We start from the raw sequence: 24,356 nt of genomic DNA, 5'->3' as shown, positions 1-24,356 counted from the left end.
AGGAGGGCCCAGTTCTCTGCGGGTGGTACATCCCTTGATAGGTGGGCTTGGTTGTATAATATAAGCTAGCTGATCAGCCAGTGAACAGTGTTCCTCCATGGTCTCTGCTTCTGTTCCCGTCTCCAGGTTCCAGCCTTGAGTTCCGAGTATGGACTATAACCTGTAAACCAAATAACTCTCCCTTCCCCAAGTTGCTTTTGGTCAGAGTGTTTTATCTCAGCAAACTAGTACAGGGACAATTAGGCTGGGTGGCAGGATGTGAGTCAGGGCACCTGAGGCTGCCCAGGGAGGGTGGGGCGCCCTGGGAAAGGTGGAGCTGGGTCCTTGAGCAATCAGCCCTGCAGGCTCCCTCTTTAATTTTTTTGAAATTACATTTATTTTATATAATGTCCTTTGCTTGTATTGTATGTGGGTGAGGCATATAAATCTAAGGACAGCTTGGGGAAGTCAGTTCTCTCCTTCTACCATGTGGGAACCAGGCATCCAACTCAGATGGTCTCCTTTGGGGCAAAAGTACCTTTACTAATGAAAAGTGGCTTCCTGTTTTTGAAGCGTACTTCCAAGACCCCTCCCACCCATTGCCTGCCCAGCATCAAGAGCCTAGGACTCCTGTGTCCCGGGGAATATAAAGTTCTCTGCTGTATTTGCTGAGGTTAAGGTGTGGTCCTAAAGAAGGAGGTGGGCTATGATTTGTGTCAAGTGACTAAAAGGAGCAGAAGAGGCATGGCTGCCACGTGGGAGGGAAGGTTCTCAGAGCCCGGGTGGGCAGCCCTTCCAAAATCATGAGACATAAACCTCTGGTGCCCTTCACGTCCTGCTGGGCAGACACCTGGCTTGGAAGCTTGCTTACCCCAGCAGAGGCCAGGTGTCATCCAAAGACCCTGCACGACTCTCGCCGGTCCCGGGGCTGGGGAGACCCTGCCACCCACTCTAGCTGCCCACCCACAGCCCCGCTCCGTCACGTTCCAGCCGCCTGACTCAGGACGCGCGGGGCGGGGAGCCGGGAGGCGGTGCCGGCGCCCGCTCGGCCCTGGAGGCGGCACCAGGAAGCACCCGCCCCGGCCGGAGCCGCCATGTAACCGGCGCCGCCCGGAGCCCCAGCCGCGCGGGCCCCAGAGACCCGCCCGCCATGGGAGACGAAGATGAGGACGAGGGCTGCGCCGTGGAGTTGCAGATTACCGAAGGTGGGTGCGGGATCCCAAAGCGGCTGCCCCGGACGGGTGGCTAGAGTCAGCGACCCGCTGAGCTTATTCGGCCCCCTGTGCCTGCAGCCAATCTGACTGGGCATGAGGAGAAGGTGAGCGTGGAGAACTTCGCGCTGCTCAAGGTGCTGGGCACGGGAGGTGAGGAACCGCGTTCACTGGGCCAGTGCCCCTGGCATGGTGCTTTGGGCCTTCTGCCCGCTCACCCGCCTGGGCCTGGGCCTGGGCCTGGCTTTGGGGATGTCCCCCCACCCTTTCCCGGCACAGCTCCCCTTTCCCGCCCCGCCCTACCGTGCCAGGGTTCCATGCCCACTTGTAGGGCATCCACGTTGACATCACTTCTCTCTGCAAAGTCCTGTGCGTGCATGCCCCCCTGCCGTGATTTCCTCGTCTCTTTGGGGGTTTGACTCCTTCCCAAGAGCTTTGTATAGCTTCTCCCCTTCTCCCCTTGAGAGCCCCACTTTTGTATTTTGCAAATCCCCCAGTCCGGGTTTGCACATCTCTCCGCTGTCTGGGAGCGCGCCTCTGCCTCCGGTGCCAGGCTTTTCATCCTTTCTCAGCTCTCTGATCATCCCAGATTTGCACGTGCCCCGCCCCCTCCCCGCCCCGCAGGCCTTCTGGAGTTGCAAGCTCCCCAGGCTAGTTTGCACTGCACATTTCTTCTTAGGCTTAACTTAGCACCCTCTAGTGAGGTGCTCACCTTTTCCGTAGAAGGCTGTCAGCCTTTTGCACCCCTGCACCCCTCTTCCCACCAGTCTGCACCGCCCTCACATTTACAGCCCACCTTCCATCCGCTTGCTTGCTGCTCCTACAGCCTATGGGAAGGTGTTCCTGGTGCGGAAGGCGGGTGGGCACGATGCGGGCAAGCTCTATGCCATGAAGGTGCTTCGCAAGGCGGCGTTGGTGCAGCGCGCCAAGACACAGGAGCATACCCGCACCGAACGCTCGGTGCTGGAGCTGGTGCGCCAGGCACCCTTCCTGGTTACACTGCACTACGCCTTCCAGACGGATGCCAAGCTGCACCTCATCCTGGGTGAGGGCCTGTCACATCCTGGCTTTGGAGGGTGATGGGAGTTAGGTTAGGCCACCTTATAGGGGAACATCTCAACCTCTCCTGTACCCCCCAGACTATGTGAGCGGTGGAGAAATGTTCACTCACCTCTACCAGCGCCAGTACTTCAAGGAGGCTGAGGTGCGAGTGTACGGGGGTGAGATTGTGCTGGCCCTGGAACACCTGCACAAGGTAAGAGGGGGCCTGGCTTCTGGCTGCTCTCTGGGGACTGCCCTGCGCCTGATAAGGGGCTTCCTGTTTCAGGGATGGCCAGCACCTCCTGGTAGGGTCTCCTTCTGGAAGGGGCTTTCCTCTAAACAGGAACTCAGGTTTATCTTCACCGGACTTCCTCAAGTGGTGACCTCAGACCTCAGTCCCCAAGGCCTTTGAAATGGGGCTTTTTGTTCACCCCACTGCTCTTGGAGACCTTGGCCACAGGGCCTTTTCGCTTTATAACGTCAATGGCCCCTTTCTATGCCTTTCCTATTTTTTGTTTATTTATTTTTTTATTGTATGTGTGATGTGTGTAGGTGCATATGTGTCACAGCATGTGTGTGGGTCAGATTAATTCTCTCCTTCCACCTTACATGGGTTCTGGGGGTCAAACTTAGGTTGTCAAACTTTCCCCTGCAGGTATGTTCTCTGCTGAGCCTTCTTGTTTAACCCCCTCCCCCCAGCATCTCCCATTGCCCGAGCTGGCCTTGAACTCCCTAAGTAGTCAAGGATGAACCTTGAACTTCTTTTTTTTTTTAAAAAAAACGATTTATTTATTATGTATATAATATTCTGTCTGCATGTATGCCTGTAGGCCAGAAGAGGGTACCAGGTCTTATTGTGGATGGTTGTGGGCTACCATATGATTGCTGGGAATTGAGCTCAGTACCTCTGGAAGAACAGTCAGTGCTCTTAACCTCTGAGCCAGCTCTCCAGCCCCTGACCTTGAACTTCTGATCCTGCCTCCTCTGTCTCACAAAAGCCCAGTTTTGTGTGTTCCCGGGGATCCAACTCAGGGCCTCCGCTAGGCAAGCCCTCCACTGACAGATCACACCCAGCCTTAGCCGGTTCTTCTTTTTTCTCTTTTGGTTGGTTTGGCTTTGTTTTAGACAAGGTCTCACTCTGTAGCCCAGCCCTCTGGCTAATTGCTGACCAGTCTAGGCTGACCTCCTGCCATTTCCCCTACGTTCTAGGATGACAGGTGTGAGCTTACAGGCCTGGGTCCAGTGGCTTTTCTAGTAGCGAACTCTGTCCTGGTTTAGGCCTGTCTTGGAGATTACCCTGCAGGCTAAAGATCTTCAAGATGCCTCTTTATCCCACGTGGAACCCGCAGAGCTGTGGCTGTGTAGAGTGTCTATCAAGGCAACACTCAATGTCCCTTTTGCTCCTGCCAGCTGGGCATCATCTACCGTGACCTGAAGCTAGAGAATGTCCTGCTTGACTCAGAAGGTCACATCGTCCTCACAGACTTTGGGCTGAGCAAGGAGTTTCTGACAGAGGAGGTGAGAGGGTGGGGAGCTTGGTTCATGGTGCTGCCAGCCAGGCCTTTGTCCTGCTCCCTCCGGATCAGCACCCTGAGGGCTGCAGAGTGGACGGGTATAGAGGTTCCCACTGTTTCCTCGGGATCATCTAACGTTGAGAGCAAACTCTGCACTAAGCCCTTAGGGCCTTTGGGGCATGGGAGAGGTTAAGGTATCCACATGGGTCCTCTCGGCTTCTCAGAAAGAGCGGACCTTCTCCTTCTGTGGCACAATCGAGTACATGGCCCCTGAAATCATCCGAAGCAAGGCTGGACATGGCAAGGTGGGTTATTTGGGTGACGGTGGCGGGGTAAATTGAGTGCACAGGGCCTTCATTCTGGCCCTGCCCCCATAGGCTGTGGACTGGTGGAGCCTGGGTATCCTGCTCTTCGAGCTGCTGACAGGGGCCTCGCCCTTCACACTGGAGGGAGAGAAGAACACTCAGGCCGAGGTGTCTCGGTATGTTGTACGGGTCATGAAGGGCAGCTGAGGACTATATGGCCTGCCTGGGCTGGGCTGGGAGGGGGCTTGCTGCCCCTGACACCCCCACCCATCCTCCCAGACGGATCTTGAAGTGCTCCCCTCCCTTCCCCCTCCGGATCGGGCCTGTGGCACAGGACCTGCTACAGAGGCTGCTGTGTAAAGACCCTAAGAAGAGGTTGGGCGCGGGTCCCCAGGGTGCGCAGGAAGTCAAGAGCCACCCCTTTTTCCAGGTGAGTTTTAACCTATGACTGCCTCTCATATCCTCCACCTCCGTAGGCTGGGCTGCAGCGTGGGAAGCATAAATGTATCCATGTTTTTCTGATGTTGCACACAATAAGAGGTCAAATGGCAGAATGTGGAGACCCTGCTGTTCTCAGGCCACTCTCACTGGGCAGCTCCCTGAGAATGCAGGAACTGGCATGGAGCCTTCACATTAGACCTCACTGCCTGGGTTCCCAGCTGTTGCCTTCTTCTGTTTACATGTAGGCATCCTAGTTGGCGTATGTCTGATATGGCAGCAAGGGCATCCATTTGTGGGTACTCCTTGCCTTCCTGCTGGGATCCCAGCCAAGGAGGGGCCTCCTGGGTTGCTGTCAGACCAACATGACCCTAGGCGGAGGTGTGGGCAAGAGTGGAGCCCAAGATGCAGATGAGCAGGGTCTACTTCCTTCAGGGAATTTCTGAAACACCCCCAAACTCAGACTAGATGCTGGGAGAACTCTCACCTGTCATTCTGCAGAAGCCCCAAGGTCTTTGAGGCATGACACTTGGAAGGGGTGTTCCTTTCCTTCTTCTCTTTCTTTGGAAAGCTCTTTGGAGGCTTCTGCGCACGCATGCACATACACACGCACGCACACACACACACCTGACACCACACATACATGAACACATACACACATATATATGTGCACATACAGTGGGTGGATGGGGTGATGGCGAGAAAGAAGTTGTCTTTGAGAATCGAAGCTTTTTTTTTTTGTTCCTCCATTCTTAGTATGTGGCACCCAATCCCAGGGTTGCTTTGTGACTCTGCTGAAGCTCTTGCTATCTAGACTGCTTCCCAGGCAAGAAGCAGGAGGAGGGAGGGCATCTGTCAGCTACTGGTTCCTTTCCTTCCAGTTACTTCCCTAGGCTCCACCTGACAGCATTTGATTGCAAGCTATTGGGGACAGCCAGCTAAAGGAAGTGTTTGTAAGATGGTACCTCTTGGTTGTGTTAAGATTATGGTGCTAAGAAAAGATAGGGAGGATGGATGCTGGGTAGAGATTAGTTAGCTCGGCTACATTAGTCTAGACCCACATAGAAGGGTAGGTGCTCATTCCCAGAAGTGGAAAATTCAAAGAAAAGTGTTTTTTATTCAGGAATATTTGTTTATTTATTTTTACTTGTCTGTGCATGATGTGTGTGCAGTGTCTGCGAGGACAGAAGGCATCAAACTGCAGTTACAGAACCTTGTGAGCTACTTTGTGGGTGCTGGGGATTGAACCTGGGTCCTCTGGACAGCAGCAGCCGAGTCATCTCTCCAGTCCTGCCTGTTTATGTTTGATGTCACTGCCACACAATTTCAGGGACCCAGAATGTGACAAGTGAAAGCTCTCTAAGGGCAAAGGGGAGGCAGTGGGGCAGGGAGGCGCCTACTTCAAGGTCACAGCCTTGGGGAGTTGCCCAGCGAGGGTAGATGGAGGAAAGTGGGGTCTCCACACCTTGTCCTCTGACCTCTTGTTGTACACTGCATCAGCAACACATGGAACACACGGACTCCTTTGCATCTCTCTACAATGTCAGAATTTACTGAGGGACAATAAGTTCACAAGCTGCATCAGTGTGATTGGTCGGTGACTGTCAGGTAATCCAGTTCCTCTTGGTAGTCCTGGCAGTCCTGGAACTGGCTCTGTGGACCAGGCTGGCCTCGAGCTCACAGAGATCCACCTGCCTCTGTCTTCTGAGTGTTGGGATTAAAGGTGTGCGCCACCACCACCTAGCCTCCACAGGTTCTTTAATTTAATCTATTTTTTTTTTTAAAAATATGGAGCACTTCACGAATTTGCCTGTCGTCCTTGCGCAGGGGCCATGCTAATCCTCTCTGTAGTGTTCCAGTTTTAGTAGATGTGCTGCCGAAGCGAGCACTCTTTTTCTAAAACTTGTTTTTGCCCTGGGTGTAGTGGTGAGTACAAGGCCAGCCTGGTCTACACAGCGAGTTCCAGGACAGTCAGGGCTGTGTAAAGAGACCTTGTCTCAGTAAACCAAAAGCCAGGACATGCATGTGGAGGCGAGAGGACAGTTTGTTGGCTTTCTCCTTCCACTGTGTGTGTCCTGGGGAGTGAGCTCAGGTTGTCAGGCTTGGTGGCAAGTGGCTTTACCTCTGGAGCCATTTCACCTCCCTTTCAGTCCCGTCCGGATCATATCAGCTCTCCAATCACTGGTCCACATGCTGCACGATATACAAGTATTCAGGATGTAGAAAGACTAAGAAAGGGTTAAAGAGGCTACTGCTGAGGTTGTCCTGAAGGCACAGAGCAGATGCAGGGCCAGGCAACAGGCGGTTTCTGGGCCCAGTCTGAAGTAGGCTGAATGTCACTGCAGGAGAGGCTGCGAGGGAGCCTGTCCTCCGCTGGGACAGTTGTCCTGGATGAGGTTGTTGCTTATGACCCAGTGACTATTTAGCAGACCGGACACATTTTGGTCGTGGGATCTATCTTTCTTTTCGTAGTCCCAGGTGAGGGACTTCCTTTAAATGTGATATGTTCATGTGACTGATTTTTCTCATGTCCCGCCAGGGTCTCAAACTCCCTATGTAGCTGAGGAGGACCTTGCATTTCGGATCCTCCTGCCTCCATCTCCCCAGTCCTAGGATAGGATTGGACCTAGGGCTTTGTGCAATCTAGGGAAGCACACTATGCCCTGAGCTGAGCTCCTGGATAGGCATATTTTCAGGTGTCCTTCTTTATCAGATACAAATATTTATCAGCGTGTGCCCCTGGCTGTGCTGGCAGACGGTAGATGTTTTCTTGTATTAACAAGATGTAAAGCCATTCTTTCTCTGCAGTTAGACTCAAAATGGAGTAACTCAGGTCAGCTGTTCAAGGCCCTAATCAGAGTGATTCAGTCATGTTCTCACCTCTTCCCCTGACCCTTCCTCCCCAGGGTCTGGATTGGGCTGCTTTGGCTGCCAGGAAGATCCCAGCCCCGTTCCGGCCCCAGATTCGTTCAGAGCTGGACGTGGGTAATTTTGCAGAGGAATTCACTCGGCTGGAGCCTGTCTACTCCCCTGCTGGCAGCCCTCCACCTGGGGACTCTAGGATCTTTCAGGTGAGTGGGAACTCACCAGACCCCGATGGAGGAGATGCAGGACACTACTGCCTGCTTCAGTTCTGCTGGCAAAGTCACTGCACAGTCCCTGGGTCATGCTGGGGACCCAGCTCCACAGACAGTTCCACTTCCTAGGGGATGCCTGAAGTTGTCAGTTAAGGAGCTGCCACAGCTGTGTCACATCTGCTCACCCTCCAAAATTTTTATCTGTCTGCCTTGTCCGTCCGTCCGTCTGTCCATCCATGTATTTATGTGCATAGGTTTTTTTGTCTGTTTAAATGTTTATGCACCAGAGCATGCCTGGTGCCTAAGGAGGCCAGAAGACGGTGTCACATCCCTTTGGATTGGGTTACAGACAGTTGTGAGTTACCATGTAGGTGCTGAGAATCAAACATGGGTCCTCAGAAAGAGTAGTCAGTGTTCTTAGCTGCTGAGCCATCTCTCCCACCCCTGCTCCCCCTTTATATGCTGGGGATTAAACATAGGGCCTTACTTGTATTAACGCGCGCTCTGCCACAAAGCCTTATTTTGACATGGCATTGATGAGTTGCTCATGCTGTCCTTGAACTTTCTTACTGCTTCAGGCCCCTGAGTAGCTGAACTATAGGCCTGCACCTTCAGGCCTGGCTTTTCATTTCCTTTCCATTCCACCATCTCCTTGTTATATAAAAAATTGCCTTAGGGCAATGGTTTTCAACCTTCCTAATGCTGCGACCCTTTAATATCCTCATGTTGTGATGACCCCCAATGATAAAATTATCTTTGTTGCTACTTCATAACTGTAATTTTGCTACTGTTAGGAATCGTAATGTAAATATCTGATATTCCTGATGGTCTTAGGTAGCCTCTGTGAATGGGTCATTCCACTCCAAAGAGGTCATGACCCACAGGCTGAGAACCCTTGCTTAGGGTCTAAAGAGATTGCTCAATGTTTAAGAACACTGCTGTTCTTCCAGATGATAGGAGTTCAATCTCCAGTACTTACATGGTGGTTTACAACCATCTACAACTCCAGTTCTAGGGAATGTGACACCCTCTTCTGGCCTCTGAGGGCATTGCATGCATGTGGTACACAGACTTTAATGCAGGCAAACATCCACACTTACAGAATAAATAAATTAAAAAATAGTGCTTTTGCCAGGTGGTAGTGGTGCATGCCTTTAATCCCAGCCCTTGGGTGGCAGAAGCAGCAGATCTCTATGAGTTCGAGGCCAGCCTGGTCTACGTAGTGAGTTCCAGGATTGCTAAGGCTGCACAGAGAAACCTTGTCTCGAAAGATACTGCTGAATTTAGTTAAGTGTGTGTGACCGCAGGTGCAGCCCTTCTGTACAATCCTGGGCCACTAGGCTGTGCTAGGTACTCTGCAGGTGGGGAACTTCATGTGATGAGAAAAGTGGGGTGTCACACACTAGGAGGATAGACAATGGCCCTTTGATTATAAAACAAGGTGAAATAAAATGTGTCCACGCAGGCTGTGCACACCCGGATGTAAGAGTTCCTAACTGGCCCTTTGTAGAGGTCTTCCCTGTGATGAGCTCAGTCCTGCGCACTAACTTGCACAGCAGCCCCCATGGGCGGCCGACCCTGCTATTCATCCTTGCAGGGATACTCCTTTGTGGCCCCGTCCATCCTCTTTGACCACAACAATGCAGTGATGACAGATGTGCTGGAGGCACCTGGTGCTGGACACAGGCCTGGCAGGGCAGCAGTTGCCAGGAGTGCCATGATGCAGGTGGGCTGGCCTGGGATGGCGATGGTATTGGCTTTGTTGGAGTCCTCTGGGTTGGGGGACTCTGGCCTGGTTCTACCCGTTGCTGGGGGTATGACTTGGGTGGAGGCCATCGGCCATGACATGGCCACCCTACTCCGGAGTGAGAACCTGACCACCACCCGTTGCCTCCAGGACTCGCCCTTCTTCCAGCAGTATGAGCTGGACCTTCGGGAGCCTGCTTTGGGTCAGGGCAGCTTCTCTGTGTGTCGGCGATGTCGCCAGCGACAGAGCGGCCAGGAATTCGCTGTCAAGATCCTCAGCCGCAGGTGTGAGCTGGCTTTGAGCAGGGCTCACAGAGAGACCTGGGGATAAGGGCCCGGTAGGCCTCTGTAACCTCTCCTGCTTTGTCCCTAGGCTGGAGGAGAACACACAGCGTGAGGTGGCTGCCCTTAGCCTGTGCCAGTCACACCCTAACGTGGTGAATTTGCATGAGGTGCTTCATGACCAGGTGACTGACTTTTGTTAGGTGTGGCCTATGGAGTGGGAGATGGGAGCGAAGAGGGAGACCCAAGAAGTGGGATCTGAAGGGCGTAGGACCTGAGGACTGTGGGGAGGATAGAGGAGGAATGGGATATAAGGAGCACGCTCAGGAGGCGGAGCTTACAGGACATGGAGTAAAATTGGATAAGGAGGTTCTGGAAACGTGTTCAGGAGTGGAATTTGAGGGCTCCGGAGATACGAGGTCGGCAGGTGGTGGTGGTGACCCGCTGCGCCTTCCACAGTTGCACACGTACCTGGTCCTGGAGTTGCTGCGAGGAGGGGAGCTGCTGGAGCGCATCCGAAAGAAGCGGCTCTTCAGCGAATCGGAGGCCAGCCAGATCCTGCGCAGCCTGGTGTCAGCCGTGAGCTTTATGCACGAGGAGGCGGGCGTGGTGCATCGTGACCTCAAGCCAGAGGTGGGCGCGGACCTGGGCGATTGGGCAGGAATGCCTGACACCTGCACCGGGCTGCCGCTGACTGTCGCTCACCTCCCTCCTGTAGAACATCTTGTATGCAGATGACACGCCAGAGGCTCCGGTAAAGATCATCGACTTTGGGTTCGCGCGACTGCGGCCTCAGAGCCCGGCGGGACCCATGCAGACACCTTGCTTCACGCTGCAGTATGCAGCCCCAGAGCTGCTGGCACAGCAGGGCTACGATGAGTCGTGTGATCTTTGGAGCCTGGGTGTCATTTTGGTATGATTCTTGGAGGTATCTGGGGGTGACTAGGTGTGTTAGTGGCGGTAGCAGTGTCTTTGAGGCCAGCATGCGAAGCAGGGTCTCTGTGATACTGGGATTGAAGGCCCATCACTCTTGGGTCCCTATAGTGGCGAGGGCAGTGGTGCTGTAGGTGGGTTGAGGATGCGGCCTTCGTCTTGCATCCTGGACCCGTCTCACTCCTTCCTCTCCTCCTAGTACATGATGCTGTCAGGGCAGGTTCCCTTCCAAGGGTCCTCTGGCCAGGGCGGGCAGAGCCAGGCAGCTGAGATCATGTGCAAGATCCGTGAAGGGCGCTTCTCACTGGACGGAGAAGCCTGGCAGGGTGTGTCAGAGGAAGCCAAGGAGCTGGTCCGAGGTGCGGAGCTGGAGAGGGCTTGGGCGTGGTTGCGGGGGTGGGGTGGTATTTGTGTGAAGCAAGCGAATCCTTGATCAGGTCTTAGTTGAGGGGCAGGTGCGGAAACAGAAGGAGTCGTTCTTTCCAACATGTCCCTTCCTCGCCACCAGGGCTACTGACAGTGGACCCCGCCAAGCGACTGAAGCTGGAAGGGCTGCGAAGCAGTTCATGGCTTCAGGACGGCAGTGCGCGCTCTTCTCCTCCGCTGCGGACGCCTGATGTGCTGGAGTCCTCCGGGCCAGCAGTGCGCTCTGGGCTCAACGCCACTTTCATGGTAAGCGGTAAACCGCTGGTAGTCGGAGCCTGGTGCGTAGGGAGGGGGTCCTGACCTCTGGAGCCTGGGGGCCTTGGGGACCTGTAAATCTGGGCACTATGGGATGCGCTCCAAGACTTCAAGATGAGGTTCAGCAAACCCAAACCGGGCCTGGTGGGGACACTCATCCTCGTCTTTCCCAGGCATTCAACCGAGGTAAGCGCGAGGGCTTCTTTCTGAAAAGTGTGGAGAATGCGCCTCTGGCCAAGAGACGCAAGCAGAAGCTTCGGAGCGCAGCTGCTTCCCGCCGTGTCTCCCCAGTGCCTGCCTCCTCGGGTCGCCTACCAGCCCCTGCCACCAAGGGGACACCCCGCCGAGCCAACGGCCCGTTGTCACCCTCCTAGCTCCCGCCACTGTGTCCCCCTTCCCCTTAGGAGCTGTGATGGGGAGCCCGGTGCTGCCACCAAACTTGTGCCAGCGGTTCCCACTCTGATTCCCAGGACTTGTCCTCCCCTCCCCACCCTGTCCCAGACAGAGCAGAAGTATTTTTATAAGCAGAGATTTTTTAAAAAAATGTCTTACTAGATAAGAGTTAGGGACACAGGGAAGCAAGTGTTGTGAGCAGAGTGGGGTTTGCCCCCGTCCCCCCTCCCAGGGCCTACTCTACTAAGGAAGGGCATCCTATCCCATTCTTAAGCACGCAGTTGCCATGGGGAAGAAATCAGGAGCCCTCCCTCTTGTGCTCCCCTGGGGCCTTGCTCCTGGGAGGGGATATCTGTCAATATGATGTCACTTTATGGACCATGTGCAATTATGTCCACCAAAGACCTGTGTTGGGAACAGGAGAGAGACCCTGGGAGACCTCTAGAGCGTTTCTGAGATTCATCACTCATATGTCACCGGCTTCTCCCCCAGTGGGGCTAAGGAAGGAGGCAGGTGCTCCCCTACAAGGGGATTCCCTTTCTCACTCACCTATTCCCCATGGGCACAGATGCTTCTGGCTGCCAGTGGAGCCTTGGAGGTCTGGGCTGGGCATCCACAGTCACTGCCTCAGCCCCTCTAGGCTGTGCCTTTGACTTTAAAATAAAAATCCATCCAGTGCTGCGTGTGGTACCTGTGGTCTGTGTTCATGGTGGGAATGTCTGGAGCTGGGGTGAGGGACAGGTAGAACTTTGAGAGGGTGTCGAAAGGTCTCCTTCATCCTTTGTCACTTAGCTGTGTGTGTGGTGCGCACCTGTGTGTGTGTTTGTGTGTGGACCCTAAGGTCCATGTAGGCGGCCTCTCCTTGATTGCTCTCCATCTTTTAATATTAATTAATGTTTATTTATTTATTGCTCTTGGATTTTCGAGACAGGGTTTCTCTGTAGCTTTGGAGCCTGTCCTGGAACTTGCTCTGTAGACCAGGCTGGTCTTGAACTCACAGAGATCGGCCTGCCTCTGTTTCCTGAATGCTGGCATGTACCACATTGGTCAACCTCCACCTTTATTTTTTGAGACAGTGTTGCTCATTGAACCTGAGATTGATCTACTGGGTGGGTGAGGCAGGTTAGTCATCAACTTCCAGGACCCACCTGTCTCTTTCCTCTGTAAGGCTGAGGATGCAGGCACCCATGACATGCCTGGATTTTTTTTTTTTTGAGACAGGGTTTCTCTGCAACCTTGGAGCCTGTCCTGGAACTTGCTCTGTAGACCAGGCTGGCCTCGAACTCACGGAGATCCACCTGCCTCTGCCTCCATGAGTGCTGGGATTAAAGGCATGCGCCAACACTGTCTGGCTATGCCTGGCTTTTTGTATGGGTTCTGGGGCTCCCAACTCATGTCCCCTCTCCACCTGTACTAGATGTACTTTACAGACTGATTTACCTCCCCAGGCCCATCCTTTTGTTTCCTCTGTGTGTGTGTGTGTGTGCCTGTTTATGTCACTGAGGGTGTGCGTGTGTTCAGGTGCACGTGTACATTTGTGCAGAGACCCAAGGTTGATGCTGAGAGTCTTCCTCAGTTACCCTCCATCTCACTGAATTGCAGATAGGGCTGGTCTGGCCAGCCAGCTAGCTCCAGAGACCCCTACTTAGCTGGGGGGGGGCAGGGCACCAAGCCCATTCACATTTATGTGGATCCTGGAGACTCATCTTTCACTCCTACCCTCCACTCATGTCTTTTGCTTCTTGAGACCCGGTAGTCCAGGCTGTTCTGGAACTCACTATGTAGTTGAGAGAATAGTTTGGACCTGGTACTCTTTACCCCCGTGTTTCTACCTCCTGAGTGTGTGCACCGCCACGATCTAACCTGGTGCTTTGTGCACGCCAGGAAAAAACTCAACCAGCTCCTGTACTTAAAAAAAGTCTCTTATTTATTTTTTCCTTCATTTTTATTTATGTGTATTGTATGGGTATCTTGCCTTTCTGTATGTCTGTGCACCACGTGCATGTATTCCCTTCTGAAGTCAGCCGAGAGTGCCAGACCCCCCCTGGAACTGGAATTATTAGTTGTGAGCCACCATTTGGATGCTAAGAATCAAACATTTGGAAGAGCAACTGGTACTCTTCACCTCAGAGCTATCTCTCCAGCCCTGCTCCTGAGCTTTTCACATAATCCAAACTCATCTTGGGTGTGTGTCTGGGCAGCTCTGGACAGGTTTGTGACTGGCAGATAGCTTTGCTCACTTAAGCAAAATATAAGCCCACTTTAGGTTCTTGAAACTACAGACCTCAACTTCTGGCCAGGCCTGATGTGGGTGAAAGCAGCCTTCTGGACCACATTTCCAATGTTTCCTCCTTATTTAGCTTCTGTTGGTATTTGGGCCTGGAGACCTCTTTAAGGCAAGATGACCTCTGGCCTGTCTGAAACAATCAAGTGATATGTTCTTTTTGAGGGGGGGAGGGTGAGAGTTTTTCTGTGTAGCCTTGATTGCCCTGGAACTTGCTCTGTTGACCAGGCTAGCCTCGAACTCATAGAGATCTGTCTGCCTCTGCCTCCGGTGTGCTGGGATTAAAGGCAGATGACACAAGTACCTGGCCAGGTGACAGGTATGTAGGAAGCCTGGCGCTGTGCTCTACTGGATGCCATCAAGTCATGTGGCTACGCTGAGCTCATCTTTATAGTCAAGAATGCCATTGCTATGGATCGCAGACTTCCCCTTCCAAGGGGGGAGAGGTGACTTAGTGGGCTTCTCTAATGACAGGTGGGGTCCCTGGAGTTACCAATGTCAAGCAAAGCAGAGCAGGCCTTGGAGGCAGGGCTGCTGATGTGGGAGGTTGGTATGCTCAGTGGGGAGCCCTGACAAGGATCCTGGGAGGAGCTCTATCTGGGAGCAACTCTGTTGTGCTGTTGCTTATTGACCTTGTGACGTGAGCAAGCCTCCCAGTAGCCCAGGCTTCCCTGTTCAACCGAAAGAGTTGCTTGAAAATCAACAGGTGTTGGGATGTGAACACTCAGCCACTAAGTGTTTGCTCAATTCTTCTAGTGTAGAGGGCTCTTCCTGAGCACTGAGAGTGGGAATCTCACTTAAGATGGGAAAATGGAGCTGGGCATTGGTGGTGCACACCTTTAATCCCAACACTCGAGAGGCAGAGGCCCACAGATCTCTCTGAGTTCAAGACTAGCTTGGTCTACATAGTGAGTTCCAGGACAGTCAGGACTATAAGAACAGACCCGGTCTCAAGAGAAAAAAATAAGATAGGAAAATGGGGGCTGGGGACACAGTTGGTGGAGTGCTTTGTAGTATGTATGAAGACCTAGGTTCCATGCCCAGCACGACATAAACCACATGTCCTTCATAAACCACATGTCCTTCATAAACACACCTGGTCCTTCAACACGCAGGAGTGAAGTCAAGTAGGATCAGGAGTTCAAGGTCATCCTTGGTCATCCTTGCGTACACAGCAAGTTCAAGGTGATCCTGGGCTTTGAAAACTAACAAATAAATGAGGGAACGGACACATTTCATTAGCCATTCACTAGCACAGAGCATTGCAGTAAAAAGAGATTCTGAAGGAGGGAGGGAGAGATGGCTCAGTGGTTAAGAGTGCTGATTGCTCTATCAGAAGACCTGGGTTCGATTCCCACATGATGGCTAACAATCGTCTGTAACCCCAGTAGTTCTAGGGGATCTGACACACTGCTCTGGCCTCTGTGGGCTCCAGGCATGTACATGGTGTACAGACATCCATCCAGGCAAAACACCCACCCACTTAAAAAAATAAAAATAAGTAAGTCTAAAAATGTTTGCAGGGCTGGTGAGATGGTTTAGTTGGCAAGGGCGGTTGCTAGGCCCAACAATGTGGGTTCCATCCCTGGGACCCACATGGTGGAGGGAGAGAACCAGCTCACTCAAGTTGTCCTCTGGTCTTAAGTGTGTGCCATGGTATGTTTGTGTGTGCACATGAATTCTTGAGTAGTTCCAAATTACTCAAACAAATAATCAGAGAGTAAAACTTCATATTAATTGAATATTGCTTGAAGGAAAAAATCAGAAAATACAGGGAGAAGAAAGTGAAGAGTCATTTGGCATGTCTCTCCACAGATACTCTGAGCGTGCACACACACGCATACACATACACACATACACACACACACACACACGCACGCACGCACAGACACAAAGTGTTTTTGAGACAGGGTCTCTCCATGTAGTCCTGGCTGTCCTAGAATTGGCTATGTAAGAGAAGGCTGGCCTCAAACTCAGATCTGCCTCTGCCTCCAGAGTGCTGGGATTAAATGAATGTACCACAACACCCGACTGGCTTCCTTTCTTCCTTCCTTTCTTCCTCCCTCCGTCCCTCTTTCCCTTCCTCTCTCTTTCTCTCTCTTCCTCTCTTTCTTTCTTTCTTTCCTTTTTTAGATTTTTTCTCAATATTTTGAAGCAGACACTGCCACATTTTCCTTTTGTTTTTGCAGAAAGGTCATCTGTAGCCCAGGCTGGCCTGTAGCTCCATGAGCAGCCCAGGACAACTGTGAATTCCTGAGTCTCTGCTTCCTTCCTCCTCCTAAGCACTGCATATACAGGTGTGTGCGGTGCTGGGACTGGAAAACAGGGCTTCCTCCATACGTACTGGGCATGTGCTTACCCACTGAGCCACATCCACAGCTCCCCCATTTTCTTTATGGATATGAATTTTAATTGGAATGCCATCAGTATGTAACTAGATCCTCATAGCATGCCTCAAACTCAGAGGCTGGTGGTGACCATTCCCATTCCCAGTTACATTTTGTAATTATTTTGTGGAGCCACAGGCATTCCTTCCCACAATTTATTTGGATTATTTCTATTTTCGGCTGCCAGACCACTTCAGTTCCCTGCTGTCCTGAGCCATGCTGCACAGAGTGCCTGTCCGGCGTGCAAACTGTCTGAGTTTGATTCCCAGCCCTGCATGAACTGGGTGTGGCGGTGCAACCCTGTAATTCCAGCACTGGGAAGAGGGAGGCGGGCACCCGGAGTGTTAAGGCTGTCCTTTGAATACAGTGCACTCAAGCCTATATGAGACCCTCTCTCCCCTCCACTCTCCTCAAAAAAACGAAGAGAAGAAAAGAATAGAGACTCTGTCGCCAAAAGCACCCTCTGCCCTCACTGGGCCTCACTCCAGAAACTGCTGGCTGCAGCCAGAACCTTGACTCTTCCCTTCTAGAGTGTGGCAGGTGGGGTGTGTGGGGGCCATGAGCCAGGCAGGAGGCTCCACAGGTAATTCCCTCCTCTGCTGGATGTGCTGGAGTGAGCATGCTTCAGGGATGGGTGATGGCCCCAGGGGCATCAGCAGGTGTCCAGGCTGTGGGCCTGCACTGAGTACTGTAGGAGGGTATGTACCTGGTCCTGCAGAGATGCTCAAACTCCATCCTGGCCTCTCCCACTCCTGTGTTTTACTTCTCACTTGGTTTTAAAAGCCTCAATAGAAGTGAAGACAGACACACCGCAGGTATAAGGCTGGGTTCTAAAGGTAATTTTGGTAGAGACTTCCTCCCAAGAAGGAAGAAAAAAATTCTAAGTTCAGGGAGATCAAGTGACAGACTCAGTTCAGGTCCCCAAGGCTATGGATCTTATTTATTATTATTATTATTGTTGTTGTTGTTGTTGTTGTTTTGAGACAGGGTTTCTCTGTGTAATAGCCTTGGCTTCCTGGAACTCTCTTTGTAGACCAGGCTGGCCTCGAACTCACAGAGCTCCACCTGCTTTTGCCTCCTGAGTGCTGGGAATAAAGGTTTGAGCCACGATGCCCAGTTTATTGTTTTGTTTTTGAGACAAACTCTCACTTCGTAGCTTTGGCTGTCCTGGAACTCACTTTGTAGACCAGGCTGTTCTCGAGCTCACAGAGATCCACCTGCCTCTGTCTCTGGAGTACGGGGATTAAAGCTGTACACCTCTGTTGTGTGACAGGACTTTTCCTGGAGAAATGACTAAAACAGCTGCATAAACAAAGCCTACCCCAGCACGGGTGACAGCTCACAGAGCAGGGACTCTGGAGCACACAGCACAGCCTGCAGGCAGCTGAGCAGGTTGGAGATGTCTGTTCCCAGAGCCTCAGCCATCTAAATCTCTACCAGGCAGCTTGGCTGGTTTCTGCCTCTTTAGGGCAGCTGATCTGGTCTCACTGCTCTTCTGAGAGGGACTCTCAGCTGTTATTGCTTCCTCTGGCAGCATAGTCCTTATGAATCTGGTTGGTTTCAGGAACTTCCTGAAGCTATTTTGAGTTCCTTACCTTCCTGTCTAAGGAGCTTCTGGGCAGGATGGAATGCTTCAGTATTGGAGGAAACATTAACACAATAGCCCACATGCTTGGCCCAGTAGTCACACTGTGAACATCAGGTTTGTGTCCCTGTTAACTAACTAAAATCAACCTTGTTTCAGTTGGTGGAGCCCACAACTAGCTGGCTGGAATTAGGCCTAGAGAGTCCAGGGAGCCAGGAAGACAGATAGAGAGACCCACAGAGAGGAGGAGGGAGAGACTTTGAATGTGGAAGGCATTTTTTGGTTTGGGATGGCAGAAGAGAGTCCTTCTTTCTAGGTTGCCGGCTAAGGAGGAATGTCAGCTGGTTGCTTCTAGTCCTCTCTGACCTAGCAGGTTTTCACCCCCATATCTGACTTCTAAGTCTTTTTGGTAAATAGAATGATAGAGACTTAGTTTTTCAGGGTCCGAGGAAAAGCTGAAGAAAGACCCTAGACTCAAACAGTATGTAAGAACAAAGAAAATTTAATATTCCATCATGCAGGGATCCACACCTGTACAAACTGGCAACGACCCTGAGGGGCATGCAGGCTCCTAAGCACAGCTAAAGGGAGTTGCAGGGACAATTACATCAGAATACTTTTAATTGACTGAGGTTTAGTCTTATCATTTTTAGATATGCTTGCACAAGCTTGGGCAAGTCTGGAGGTGACTCAGAAGGGGGCTGCTGGATTTGTCCTTGAGACACTGTGAGGCTGACTTAGGCCCGGTGTTTGTTCTCTCCCTCAGCCCTGAATGTGAGGACATTGAGGATAAATAGCCCTTTGTTGGGAGAGACACCTGTTTTGCCCTTCTCAGAGAGCTGCAACTTAAATTCAGTTATGAAAAGCGGGAGAGCTTAAGCCCTACAGTTTAAAGCTAAGGCAGCAGAGCTGGGGCCACCCGGTAGGAAGTCCCTGCAGGCGGTGGCCTGAGTGGGAAGTGTACTGACTATGGGGCCATAGGGCCAGTGATCGGAATTAAAACATCAATAGATTCATGTGCAGTTGCTAAGCTGACAGAGAAAAAAAACATCACTTGGCATCCAGCACGGGCACTGCCACACAAAGGGAGAATTCATGCAAAGTAGGCTGCCGCCACTTGCAGGGACTCCCGAAAGCAGGCTCTCACCTGGAAATCATGAGAGGGGCTTGGGCCCACCACTGACTGTGCTATTGCTGCAGACAAACTGAGACATCAGCAGATTCGGTGAGACACCTGGGAAGTCTTAAGGGGAGAGTTAAATGATATTAAAAAGAAAAATCTTTCCCATGTTAAGAATGAGAAATGTCACAATTCAGGGAGTTAGTGCTCTGTATAGTGTTACTATGGATGGCTTGAAAATGGAAAAATGAACAAGGGGATTGGCATGATGCCAGTGGTAATTACTATCATTTTGGTAATTCACATTTGATCCTTTAAAAAGGTTTGATAACTGTAGCAAGTATAAAAATCTGACTGATTAGAAGATATCTCTACTGTGTCATTGCATGACGCAAATGAAGACGGGTGGCCCAAAGATATTAGAAAAGCAACCTAAGGTTATGAAGAGTTTGAACCCTATAGAAATACTAGACGAGGAGATTTGAGAAGAGGCTGTTTCATTTACCCTGTGTGAAGCAGATAATAAACTCATGGGCAACTCAGAACCGAATTATCCCCAAGATTGGAAAGATTTGGCATCAGCAACGTTGGAAGCTGACCTCAGTTACAATGGCAAATATGTTGGAAAGAGGAAGCTAGGGCCATAGAAGAATGAAACAGTGCTTGAGGTGTTAATATTTCCCAAGATCAGCTGCCAGGTGAAGGCAGCTTGAATTTGATGACCATACCTTGGTGCTCGTTTGTTTAGCAGCCTTAAATGCTTGGAACAAAGGACTGGAGAGGGGACTTGGAGGTAAGGGCACTGGCTGCTCTTCCAAAAGTCCTCAGTTCAATTCCCAGCAACCACAGGGTGGCTCACAACCGTCTCTAATGAGATCTCGTTCTCTGTTCTGGCCTACAGGCACATATCCAGAGAGAGCACTGTATATATAATAAATAAATAAATCTTTAAAAAATGCTTGAGACAAGGTTGAAGAATCAGGAAAGAGGTCTGAGTCACTTATTAAAATTATAGAAGGCCCAAAAGAAGCCTTCACTGATTTTCTGCAAAGATTGACCTCAGCTGTATATAGAATACTATCAGGCCCAGAAATCCAACAAATATTAATTGAATCTTTGGCTGGCTTTTGAAAACGCTAAAGATTAGCACCACTAGATTAACGGATTAAAAATACGGCTGATATTGGATCTCATAATTATGATTCAATTTTAATAGGAGAAGTAATCTCTAAAGGTTCTGAGACAATGTCTTTGCTGTGGCACACAAACTCGTTTCCAAAGAGATAGTAGGCAAGCGTTCCTAGAAATAATGTTTTCTGTAGAGAGAATTCAAAAAGGTTCCAGCCTTCTGGAGCATGCAGAAAGCGTGGCAACGCTGACGATGGATGAATGAATGTAAATTAACAAGGGAAAAAGAAACAGTTTTTTTCATATCACAACATAAAGCATATTACAGGCATACCACACAATCCTACAGAATAAGCAGTTATCTCTAATCTAACTAATCGAGCTGAAATAGGAAGCCGTAGCAAAGACCTCCAGAGTAGATTATATGGTACTTTGTTAACTTTAAAGCTTTTAAATGTGAATGAACAAAATAACAGCAACTGAGAAACATTGGATTGTGGGGAAAAAAACCCTGCTGAATTAAACCAGCCTATATATTTTAAGGATGTCATAACTTCAGAATGGAAGTAAGGAAATGTTGCATTGGGGGAGAGGTTATGCCTTTGTTTGCACAGGAAATAAAATGCCATGGATTGCTTCAAAATCAATAAAGATTAGATTTGAACAGAAGAGACCTCTTGATTAAGGAGAGGTGATAGTTCATCAAATAGCTTGGTCATCCAGTCCAAACTGAGTTATAAGACTAACAAATGCCTTTCATTTGATAGGTATGAAAATAATAATAATAATAAATTTTTGAATGATAATTTACCAAAGGCACAATTGCCTTATTGGCTTGAAAGGAAAAATGGGGTTTCTTAAACCGCATGTCTTAATTCCATATTAGAATGTTAAATTGTAGATTGTCATGTGACCCACACCATCTTGCACATCAGTTTTTGAATTTTCTTTTCAAATTAAAAGGATATTTTTGTTGTCTGGTATTAAAAATCCAGTTAAGAGATTTAAAGTGTTTTAAGCAAATTCAAAGGGTTACTAAAAAGACAGGCTAAAATTCAAAATGATGGTCCCTTGTGATCTAAAAGTAAATATACCTTAACCTTGAATTTATGTATATGTAAAGAGAAAGGGAAAATAGGTATATTTACCCACATATACAAAGTACATTTAATTTCAAAATTTCAAAAACATTTTTTGAAATTAAAAGACAATATTTTTTTCTATTGCCAAAAAAACATTTTCCTTAAAAAAAGATATAACCTACATAAAAAGGAGGTTAGGGTTGGGGCAGGATTTTTGTTTTTGTCTTTCCAGGAGAATAAAAGCATCCAACTAAGGAATCCAGAGACCACTGGACAAATGAGATATCTGAAGAAAGGAGAATCATCCAGAGAAAACGCCCCAAGAAAGAGAGTAAGCTGGCCTCATGGTGTAGCACACCTCTTATGGGGTAGACTTTCATACGTCTTCCCAAATGCTCGTTTTTGATGCTCTCTACAAACATAAAAGGCAAATGGTCTTTCTGTGGTCCCAATTCAGTTAAAAATCAAAGCTGGCTGGCTGGTGGTGGTGCACGCCTTTAATCCCAGCACGTGGGAGACAGAGGCAGGCGGATCTCTGTGAGTTCGACGCCAGACGCCAGCCTGATCTTCAAGAGCTAGTTCCAGGAGAGACTCCAAAAGCTGTAGAGAAACTCTGCCTCAAAATAAAACAAAATGTAACAACCCAAAACAAACAAATAAACAACCCCCCCAAACCCCTCAAAACCAAAAAACAAGCAAACAAAAAAAAAATCAAAGCTGGCTTTGGAGTCGGAGTGCGACTCTCTGCTTCTCTAAACCCAAGCATCTTTATTAAAGAAAAATCCAAAATCTCTGTCTTATATCAGAAGAGCCACCTGGTATGGGACAGAAGAAAATTAAAATTAAGGGACTATTCTGTTGCCACTAATCTTATATTCCTTTGGTTTTATTTTGACTCTTTAAATTTTTTTCTTTTTTAAAAAAATTATTTACTTATTTTTATTCTATGTGCATTGGTGTTTTGCCTGCATGTATGTCTGTGTGAGGGTGCCAGGTTTCCTGAAACTGGAGTTACAGACAGTGGTGAGCTGCAGTGAGTGCTAGGGATTGAACCCAGGTCCCGTGGAAGAGTAGTCAGTGCTCTTAACTGCTCAGCTATTTCTCCAGCCCCTAAATTTTTCATATATATATATATTATAATATACATAATCCCATAGATTTTTATTATATAATATTCAGACATGAACTTTACATATTATCTTAAAATCTATAAGATTATATATTTTCTTATATATTATATATAACAGTTTATAAGAATATACATATTCTTATGTGTTTTATATATATATAAATAATCATATATACATATATAAATTTTCTGTCTGGGGTTTAGTAGTCATACAGAATACTAACTAATTCTAGGAATAAGCTTCATCTAGCTTCTTGTACATGTGTTTGGGTTTAAGTCTGAAGCAGGTAATTAGGAACTAAGTTCATGTACCCTGGATGTATGTAATAGATTGTGGCCCTCTAACCTCTTGGAGATCTACATATAAAATGTTTAAGTTTTCCACAGTGAACTATGACCTTTGAAGTTTCCAAAAAAAATGATGGGGCCCTGCAATAACAAATCTACCTTTGATGTGAGAGATTCCCCTCTATATGCTATGAATATATTTTATTATCATTGGCTAATAAGGAAGCTGTTTTGGGCCTATGGCAGAGTAGAATAGAGCTAGGTGGAAATACTAAACTAAATGCTAGGAGAAAGAAGGCGGAGCCAGAGAGATGCCATGGAAGACAGACACTACCGAAGGAGACAGATGCTGGAACCTTACTGGTAAACCACAAGCCTTGTGGCAATACACAAAATAATAGGAATGGATTAATTTAAGATATAAGAGCTAGCTATCTAAAAATACGCTAGAGTCATTAGCCAAACAGTGTTGCAATTAATATAGTTTCTGTGTGATTATTTTGGCTCTGGGTGGCTGAAAAATGAACAAACAGCCTTCACCAACAGATTGGCGCCCAATGTGGGGTAACTACATCCACATAAAACCTGAAAGAACTTAAAAAAATTCTAGACAAACAAACAAAAAAAACCAATCCAGAGTTTAGCACAGCTTCTTGGTAGCCAATTTTCCCCAGCCCCCTGAATGGGCTGCGTTTGCTGGCAGTGAGCAGGGGCATTGGGCTCCTTTTAGAGTGGTCTTCCTGATTTAACATTAATAGCAAAAAAATGTATGATTTCTTTAAAAAGTGGTGCCTTCTCAGTACTGAGAACTCAAGAACAATGGCAATGGGTTTTTGATCCTACTGTATGTACTGGCTTTGGGGGAGCCTAGGCAGTTTGGATGCTCACCTTACTAGACCTGGATGGAGTTGGGTGGTCCTTGGACTTCCCACAGGTCAGGGAACCCTGATTGCTCTTCAAGCTGATGAGGGAGGGGGACTTGATCGGGGGAGGGGGGGGAAATGGGAGGCGGTGGCAGGGAGGAGGTAGAAATCTTTAATAAATAAACAAATTAAAAAAAATGGTGTCTTCTTGGTTCATGCTAGTTGCATGAACAGCTCTGGCTCTTTTAGGAGCCCAAGCACTTAAATGGGGTCTATGAGCAGTGTGTTACAAATTGCTTAATGGTGATATAGACCCACTGTGACCTGGAGCTGGGGTGGTGTACATGGCTCTCAGAGGCAGTAAACATACCTCTGCCATGTTAAACTGGGTGGAGTAAGCAGGTAGGACTGCGGAGTTGGTTCTAGCCATGCCTGCTTGTTGTAGGAGACTGCTCATTTGTTTCCTGGCCGTCCAGACTCCTGAAATAACCACACAGAAACTGTACTAATTAAATCACTGCTTGGCCCATTAGCTCTAGCTTCTTATTGGCTAACTCTTACATCTTAAACTAGCCCATCTCCGTTAATCTGTGTATTGCCACATGGCTGTGGCTTATTGGGTAAAGTTCCCAGCGTCTGTCTTGAGTGGTGCTCCATGACTTCTCCTGACTCTGCCTTCTTTCTCCTAGCATGCAGTTTAGTTTTTCCTACCTTTCTATATTCTGCCCTGTGCAAGCCTAAGACAGTTTCTTTATTAACCAATGGTATTCACAGCATACAGAGGGGAATCCCACATTACCCACTTAGCATTAAAAAAGAAAAAGGGTATTTCTGTTCAAAAAAATAATTACAGATACACACACAGTAAAGAGAGATTCAGATAAAAAAAA

General features: G+C 49.1%; 1 protein-coding gene and 1 non-coding gene across 3 annotated transcripts; one reads left to right on the top strand and one right to left on the bottom strand.

The window, feature by feature from the left end:
• Positions 1 to 1,018: 1,018 nt before the first annotated feature.
• On the top strand, positions 1,019 to 12,283 carry Rps6ka4 (ribosomal protein S6 kinase A4). 2 transcript variants are annotated; one of them, XM_075973309.1, is made up of 17 exons: positions 1,019 to 1,184; positions 1,272 to 1,343; positions 2,017 to 2,235; positions 2,330 to 2,445; positions 3,642 to 3,749; positions 3,970 to 4,050; positions 4,123 to 4,226; positions 4,330 to 4,480; positions 7,395 to 7,559; positions 9,163 to 9,291; positions 9,463 to 9,596; positions 9,685 to 9,778; positions 10,053 to 10,226; positions 10,312 to 10,506; positions 10,726 to 10,885; positions 11,035 to 11,198; positions 11,381 to 12,283. In XM_075973309.1, exons 1-17 carry the CDS (start codon positions 1,130 to 1,132, stop codon positions 11,579 to 11,581), a joined length of 2,322 nt encoding a protein of 773 aa, XP_075829424.1. In that variant the 5' UTR covers positions 1,019 to 1,129; the 3' UTR covers positions 11,582 to 12,283. The 2 variants fall into 2 exon arrangements, with proteins under 2 accessions (XP_075829424.1, XP_075829423.1); XM_075973308.1 differs by having other exon boundaries at positions 1,059 to 1,184; positions 1,272 to 1,297.
• LOC142851505 (U6 spliceosomal RNA) lies at positions 6,271 to 6,377 on the bottom strand. Its single transcript, XR_012910818.1, has one exon. It is a non-coding gene; the product is annotated as a U6 spliceosomal RNA (small nuclear RNA).
• Positions 12,284 to 24,356: the final 12,073 nt, after the last annotated feature.

Source organism: Microtus pennsylvanicus, chromosome 5, assembly GCF_037038515.1.
Source record: "Microtus pennsylvanicus isolate mMicPen1 chromosome 5, mMicPen1.hap1, whole genome shotgun sequence".
NCBI classification, from domain to species: Eukaryota; Metazoa; Chordata; class Mammalia; order Rodentia; family Cricetidae; genus Microtus; species Microtus pennsylvanicus.
Note: the sequence above shows the minus strand (reverse complement) of the source record. Positions and strands in the feature narration are given on the sequence as shown.